The sequence below is a fragment of the Gekko japonicus genome, unplaced genomic scaffold, assembly GCF_001447785.1.
Source record: "Gekko japonicus isolate JY-2015 unplaced genomic scaffold, Gekko_japonicus_V1.1 scaffold1817, whole genome shotgun sequence".
Taxonomy (NCBI): domain Eukaryota; kingdom Metazoa; phylum Chordata; class Lepidosauria; order Squamata; family Gekkonidae; genus Gekko; species Gekko japonicus.
The window spans coordinates 129,687-137,938 of record NW_015167591.1 but is presented as its reverse complement, the minus strand read 5'-3'; the positions used below and the strand labels follow the sequence as shown (position 1 = coordinate 137,938).

Below are 8,252 nucleotides of genomic sequence, written 5' to 3'. Positions count from 1 at the left end.
CCTCTCCAGGCTCCATCCCTCATATCTCCAGAAATTTCCCACCTGGAGTTGGTAACCCTATCTCTTTCCCAGCCAATCATCAACCTACCTTTATTTCCCCCTCACTCTTCAGCTTTCTACCCCCCACACACCTGCAGCCTCTCCCGTGCTCTGAAGCCCTGACTGCTATGTCACATTGGCTGTCATACGGGGGCCACCTCAGCAGCATATAAGGATACAGAGCCCACCATTTTCTCCAGGGGAACTGATCTCTGCCATCTGGAAAGCAGTTGTAATTCTGAGTGATCTCCAGCCCTCACCTGGAGATTGGACACATTTTACCTCAGAACAGCAAAACTGTTTAGAATGTTAGAGGCAAAAGCCAATCAAGTCGCATATGCAAACGACCTCTGTGTTCCGAGGCAGAGGCCAATGAGGCTGCATATGCAAATAACCTCTGTGTTCTGACTGGCTATGGGGGGGAGAGGATTAGCAAAATGTTTAGAATGTTGGAGGCAGGACTCAGGCAAAGCAGCCAGTGGATAGCGAGACCCTCTGAATGACAGATCAGAGAGTGAACTGATTTTGGAGCGTGTGGAATGTTTTAGAGAAGTGCCACCACCATTTCGCTTTTATTTATAAGGGAGATTGCTTTGAAGTACATGTGTAGCACTGATTATACGCACCCTAAAGTTCTAGTAACTCGCCTGGCAACTGTTTGTTTGACATGTGTGGATTCTTTTGCATGCTCTGAGTCTGAGTAGTATTCTTTCTGCTAGGTCCTTCTGCAGTTCTTGAAGAAGGTGGTTACAAATGAAGGGAAAAACAAAATGACTCTGTGGAATGTTTCCATGATTGTTGCCCCAAACCTCTTCGTCTACAAAGGCAAACGTGCAAACCAAGAAGAGATGCTGGCAGCAGCCACCACAGCACGTATTGTGAGACTTTTAATTAAATACCAGGATATCCTGTGGATGGTATGTGGAGGCCATAGTTAATATTTGAGTTAAGGGGGGTTATCATCTTTTTTTTTAATTGCAGGGCTCCTGTTCCTTTAACATCTGGTACCCAGAAAAATAGGTGAATGTTGCATAACATGGAGATGCAGTGACAGAGATTTGAGCTCACTCCAGATCACAAGGATTGTGGCTTCACCTAGTTACTGTTGGGAATTTGATGCTTTCTGTGAAGTGCACTTTTTTGTCTCACTGGCATATATATGCAGTTTTCACGGTAGGGAAAAAATGCTACAATGGCTTTGGTCACCTTTCTCAATGAAACTGTGCCCTGGGTTCAGATCTCTGTTTTGCCATGAAGCTAAGTAGGATGGTCTTGGGTCAGCCCCACTCTCCTTGCCTAACCCTGATAAGACAGCTGTTATTAGGTTAAAAATGTGGTGAGGGAACCAAGTGTGTTAACTGCTGTCTGATCTTGGAGGAAGGTCTGGATCAAATTCAAACAAAAATAGAAGTGATTAGGTTTAAAAACTGTATTACTGCTTTTGTTGCAGGGATGAATATTACTATTAATGGGGTAGTGTAGAAAACACCGCCAAAATTCTGCATTCCTTCTTTTCTGGGAGTGGAAAGAAGATCTCTGTTTCCAAGGTTGTAAATTTGGAATACCTACAATAGGATTGTGTCAGGGATTCTGGGAGAAAACGCTTTTAGGAAGGTATTGTTGATACAGACTCTTCTTTTTTCCTTCCATTTAGGTTCCAAATTTTCTGATTTCTCAGGTGAGGAAGATGAATGAGGCTGCAATGAACAATACTAAGAGGCAGCTGATGTTTGACAAGGGTGTGCGAAGGCTGCTGAGAAGAAAAACTATGGAAAGGGAGCGGCCAGAAAGAACAGAGGTATATTTAGAACAGAAGAAGATTATGAAACATTGATTTTCCATTTAAAATCTTTGTCTAAAGCAACTCACAACAATAAAAACATATAGAATATTGTTATGTGATATAGGGGAGCATGTGTAAGGATTTGTAAGACCAAAACCAACCCCTTGAATTGGGTTGAGAAAGGACATTCAGAAATTATATATAACTAGCAGTAAAGCCCGTTGTGAAAGCAATACAACGAGATCTAGAAAGAGGCTCTGGGGCAGTGCTCTGGCTTTGGGCAAACAGTGTCAATTTGCTGTGGTGACCTCAGCAGGATATAATGACAGAGTCCACTGTTTTCTCCAGAGGAACTGATCTCTGCTACCTGAAGAGCAGTTGTAATTGTGAGTGATCTGTAGCCCTCACCTGGAGATTGGCAGCAATTGTTACCCAGGACAAAGTGGCTGGTTTGGAGGGTATAGTCTATGGCATTCTACCTGTCTGAGGTCCCACCCCTCTGCAAACCCCACCTCTCCAGGCTCCACCCGTCAAATCCCCAGGAATTTGTCAGCATGTAGTTGGCAACCCCATCTCCTTCCCAGCTAACCGTCAACCTACCATTATCTGCCCCTTTGACTTCAGCTGACTTCTGCCCTCCCTTCTGCAGAGCAGTTGTAATTCTGAGTGCTCTCCAGCCCTCACCTGGAGATTGGCAACAATGGTTCCCTATGTGGGACTGACTGGTTTGGAGGGTGGAGTCTATGGCAGTGTACCTGTCTGAGGTCCCACCCCTCCTCAAACCTCACCCTCTTCAGGCTCCATCCCTCAAATCTCCAGGAATTTCCCATCTGGAGTTGGCAACCCTATCAGGACTGGCCCCAATGTGTTTTCTCCCAAAGGCCAAAGTAGGTGACAGGACCAAGCTTAGTTGCCTACCAACAGGCACTGAGGGGAATGTAGGGTTGCCAGCTCTAAGGAGGGAAATACCTGGAGGTTTGGGGGGTGGATTCTGTAGAGGGCAGCATTGGGCAGGGGGGCGGAAGGACTCAGCAGGTATAATGTCATAGGGTCTACCCTCCAAAGCATCCATTTTCTCCAGGGGAACTGATCTCTGTCATCTGGAGATCAATTGTAACAGTGGGAGATCTCCAGGTCCCACCTGGAGATTGGCAACCCTAGGGGAAAGTCAGCTGCACAGCAGGGGGTTGAAGAGAATGGTTTGATGGCTGCTGGGCCAAGATTGGCAACAATAGTTCCCCAGGAGCCCCATCGTAAATGCACCAAACAATTCCTAAAGATTTTCCAAAACACTACTCTGTTTTGGGCTCCTGGGGAACTTTGAAGTAGCACCAAAGCTTTAAGATCTCTCCAGCTGTCACCTGGAGACTGGCAACAGCTTGGGGGGGGAGTTTGAGGTGTGGAATGGAGTGAAGTCCAATCAGCTTCCATATGCAAATGACCTTGGAACGCTGGGCGGGACTGCACAAAGCAGCCAGTCAACCCAGCCAGTGTCTTCTGAGTGGCAGTTCTTCCGGCCTAACACTAAAGGGGCCGATTTTAGAATGTTATTATTATAAGGGAGAGATGCTCTTCTGATCTTTCCCCCCATTCAAGATACAAATAAAGCCTCCCAACAGTGCTTGGGGCGAAAGCAACATGGAACACATAGTAATATGGTTATGAAGGCATGAGTAGAAGTCATTAGATGGATTCTTATAATGGTTTCCCACCAGATGCAATTACATTGGTGAGCAGAAAGCTTGACATTCTGAAAGCATCATGGGCTGAAGAGAAACCAGGACAAAACACTGTTTCTCTCATTTTTACTCCTTAACCCACTTAAAAATTTTCTTTCCCTACAAAATTCCTTTCCATCTACTTGAGCCCCCACCTCTCACATAGGAGAACCTCCTACCAACAATCTCTTTGCTTTTGTGTCTTCCAAAAGCTAGCTCCAGTCTCCCTCCATTCCATAGTGTGCATGTAACATTGTTCCAACAAAACCCTAACTTCAATTCCTACCAATTCCCCCCCCCCCGCAAAAAATCCATATAGTCTGCTCAAGTGGTCCATTATACAAATGTTCCAAAAAGACTTCAGAAATACAAGTTGCTCAAGTGCTTACAACAAATATCTGCAGAGTAAAATACCAGACATGGAAATGGAATAAGAAACTAGCAGGAAATGAGGTTTGGATAAGTGAGCTAAATTTTAGAGGACTCAGCATAAAAGTTTGCTTTCATATGTTCTGAATTATGCAGCTACAAAAGAGGAGATACACTGTACGTCTTCCATTGTTCTCTCTCCTCTGGGTGGTATTAGCTGGTTTGGGACTGGAAATGAGATTTTTTATATTGAATTATTCTCTGGCATTCAGTATAGGGTCAGTCCTAAGATCCTTGCTTCCTTCTATCTTCTTTTCACCTGCTTTTCTATGCAGTGCTCCTGCACATAAGCCTCCTGCATCCTTACTTCCATTCTATCCACCTCTCATGAATCATAGAATCACAGAGTTGGAAGGGGGGCATACAGGCCATCTAATCCAACCCCCTGCTGAATGCAGGATCAGCATAGAGCATCCCTCACAAGTGTTTGTCCAGCTGTTGCTTACAGGCTGCCAGTGAGGGGGAGCCCACCAACTCTCTAGGTAGCTGATTCCATAAGAGTTGTACCGCTTTTTTTTTTAGTGAATTACTGCCCAGTTTTCAACTTACCATCTCTGGAGAGCGGTAGCTGAACAGCTCCAGGGCTTCCTGGATGACACATCGGCACTGGATCCATTCCAATCCAGCTTCCGCCCCGGTCATGGGATGGAGACTGTGTTGGTCGCTCTGATAAACAATCTCCAAAGACAACTGGATTAAGGCGGGTCAGCACTGCTGCTGTTGTTGGATCTCACAGCAGTGTTTGACACAGGCAGTTATGATCTTCTGACTCACCACCTTGCCCGTGTAGGAGTTTGTGGGATGGCCGTTCAATGGCTTTCTTCATTTCTCCATGGTCAGGGACACAGGGTGGCGCTGGGTGAGGATGTCTCCTCTAGGAGACCCTTATTATACGGGGTTCCTCAGGGGGCACTCCTCTCCCCAATGTTATTTAACATCTATATGTGCCCCCTTGCCCAGCTGGCAAAGAGTTTCGGACTTGGATGTCATCAATATACTGATGACATCCAGCTATAACTGTTATTGAACAGACAGCCGACTACTGCCCCACAAAATCTAGCTGAAAGATTGGAGGCTGTGGTGGGACAGTTTATAAATAGCAGGCTGAAACTGAACCTGATGAAGATGGAGGTTCTGTGGCTGGGGGGTGGGCCCTTAGGATTGGAGCCTAGACTCCCAGCTCTGGAAAGGGCACCATTGACACTGGCACCATCCATTAGGAGCTTGGCCATGACTCTGGATGCCTCCCTATCAATGGAGGCTCAGGTCACGCATATCACTAGGTTGGCATTTTTCAGTCTCCACCAAGCCCAACAACTTTCCTAGGAACTTCCTAGGAAAAGCGGTATAACTTTCCTAGGGCTTCTTTCCTATCGTGCCCTGACCTAGCCATGGTAATCCATGCAACGGTCACCTCCAGACTAGTCTACTGTAACTATGCTGGCCTACCCTTAAGACTGACATGGAAAATCCAGCTGATCTAGAATGCAGCAGCATGAGTCCTGACGGGAACGTCACGGATGGCACATATACAACCAGTGCTGCACCAGCTACACTGGCTTCTGGTGGAGTACTGCGTCAGGTTCAAGGTTTTGGTATTGACCTTTAAGGCCTTGAGCAGCCTGGGACCAACATATCTATGGGACCGTCTCCTCCGGTATGCCCCCAAGAGAGCTTTACGCTCTTCAAACAGCAACTTGCTGGTGATTCCTGGCCCTAGAAATGCCCAACTGTCCTCAACCAGGACCAGGACCTGTTCGGCCCTGACATGGTGGATCTCTCCGCCAAATGAGGGTCCTCTGGGATCTTATCCAATTCCGCAGAGTTTGTTCCACCAGGCTTTTAATTGAGGTTACCCAGCAATGGTTACCCATTGGCTGGCACCCTTTCTTCTTCCCTCCATGTTCTGAGCTCCCCACCCAGAAAAAAAGGGACTGGTAGTCTGGAATTGGGACGCATAATAATACAGGAAAATCGCCATCTGGATCTTTTTATCTATACTGAAATTTTTACTAATGTTATATATAAATTTTAATGTTTAGTGTTTTGTATTTTATAACATTATGTCCCGTACTTCACCCAGAGCCTGGTGTAAACTGGGTTGGGGCGATTGAGAAATCTTTTTTCCTGATATTCAACCGGTACCTTCTCGCCCTTAATTTAAACCGATTATTGCGAGTTGTATCCTCTGCTGCCAACAGGAACAGCTCCCTGCCCTCTTTTAAGTGATAGCCCTTCAAATGCTTAGAGAGAGAAATCATGCTTACTTTTTCTCATTTCCCTCCCTCCCCTTTTGTCTTTCTGTCATTACTTTCTGTGACCTCACCCTCAATTAACCAACAGATAACGAAGGCTGACAGAATGGAATTTATCTCAAAAGTTGGGTTCTTTTATGGGGAATATGGTAAATTTGAAAAGATGATCACAATTTTTCAGCAAACAGCTTGTTCTGTGCTTTAATTTGATAATCTCAAAATGATGTAAAACAAATACTATGACATAGATTTTATACCTGTGCTGACTTGAGCAAATAGTCACTTCCCATTTTTTTGCAGTCTGACATACCTGAGGGGGTCATAAGAGTTCATGCTCCATTGCATTCAAAAGTTTCTATGGCAATACAGCTGAACAATCAAACAAAAGTCAAAGATATTCTGGCACGATTTTATTGTGAAAACAGGTGAGTAAAAGCACAAACAGGGTATGTTGCTTACAGGATTATAGTTCAATGACAGAACAAATATTTTTGCACACTATTTTTTCATACATGAATCTCAGGTTTGTTTATTTGTTTGAAAAACAAAGCTAATTTCAGGTTATTATTTCATTCTGGGCCAGCACATTGACTGATTAGCATGTTACCAGTCTTGAGAATATGCGGGCTGAAGTCCATCATCTGTACCTGAATATCCGTTGTCAGTTGTCCTTTTAGCGAAGGCACATTCTTCAACGGTCCAGGCTCACGCTTTTTAGTAGCTGCCCATTGCTAACTCCCAGAGTCAGTCGGAGGTCCTGACTTTCTAGAAAGTCTGCAAAACAGAGTGATTCTAGAGAACTTTGGGGACAGCCTAAGAAAAGAGGAATATCCTGCTAGTGGGGCATAAGGTGCTTTTAGACTGGTTTTTGTTACGTTTTTAATATATTTTAAATTTGTTGAGTCTTCAACTGTTCAGGAAAAAGGCAGGTATATGAATATTTTAAATTAAATAAATATAGGGAACCGGAAGAACTCAGGTAATTACTTCCCCGAACACTCACTTTGAAACTCAACTCACTTTTGCTAGATCAGAGGTCCCCAACCTTTTTGAGCCTGCAGGCTAATTTGGAATTCTGACACAGCATGATGGGCACAACCACAAATTTGCTGCCACACCACAAAATGTTCGCTGCAAGAGGCCAAGTCAGGAACAAAATGGCTGCCACAGCTTACCTTCAGCCACACATTGAGATCCTTGTGGTGTGGTGACAGCTGCTGCCAAAGCAACATTTTAAAAAATCTGCACAGCTACTCAAATCTCCAGTGGTCAAAAGCCCCACCTGCCCCCACCCACTTTCTAAAACCACTCAGTGGGTGCCAGTAAAATGTCTGCAGGCACCCTGGCACCCGCAGGTAGTACATTGGGGACCACTGTGCTAGACCATAGAACAACCTCCAATAGTTTGTTGACATCAGGCATAGAATGGCAAGCTGAAACTATGGTGAAGCAATCTCCAAACTGCTTTATCATATGTCACAGTCAATAGTCACAGGAATCACCTGTTCACAATTCACAAAGGTATTTTCATATTCACAGCCTGGCTAGATTAAGCTCAGTGAATTTAAGTTGTCTGAGATCAAACTGGCTTTAATCATAGGGCTAAACTAGGTATTATTGTTTTGGTGCTTTAAAAGGTGTGGGGAAGGACAAGATTGCCTGGTCTCACTGTGAGTAGGACCTTGCAGCATTCCTAAATAGACGAGTTCAGCTCTAAAATGGCATCAACATCCATGGGTTGGACCTGTGGATGCTGTAACATTTAGTTTGGCCCTTAGTTGGTCTTGTTTACAAGTAGCTCATACTGACCAGCAGCCTTGACTTCATGGTACAACATGAAGTAGAGCCTCTGTGAAACAACGTGTCTTTAGGATTATATGGTATACTAGGAAAAAGGCCCGTTGTGGAAACATATACAACGGCCTCTAGAAAGAAGCTCTGGGCGGGTGCCCTGGCCTTGGACACTCATTGTCAATTTGCTGTGGCGACCTCAGCAGGGTATAATGACACTGAGTCCACCATTTTCTC

At 44.9% G+C, this 8,252-nt stretch overlaps 1 protein-coding gene across 1 annotated transcript in view; it reads left to right on the top strand.

The window, feature by feature from the left end:
- The window catches only part of ARHGAP28 (Rho GTPase activating protein 28), a 104,429-nt gene that overhangs the window by 95,149 nt on the left and 1,028 nt on the right, over nt 1–8,252 (top strand). Inside the window, exons 11-13 of the mRNA XM_015413936.1 lie at nt 759–956; nt 1,694–1,837; nt 6,525–6,649. Coding sequence (XP_015269422.1) covers nt 759–956; nt 1,694–1,837; nt 6,525–6,649 — 467 coding nt within the window. The remainder of the gene's footprint in view (nt 1–758; nt 957–1,693; nt 1,838–6,524; nt 6,650–8,252) is intronic.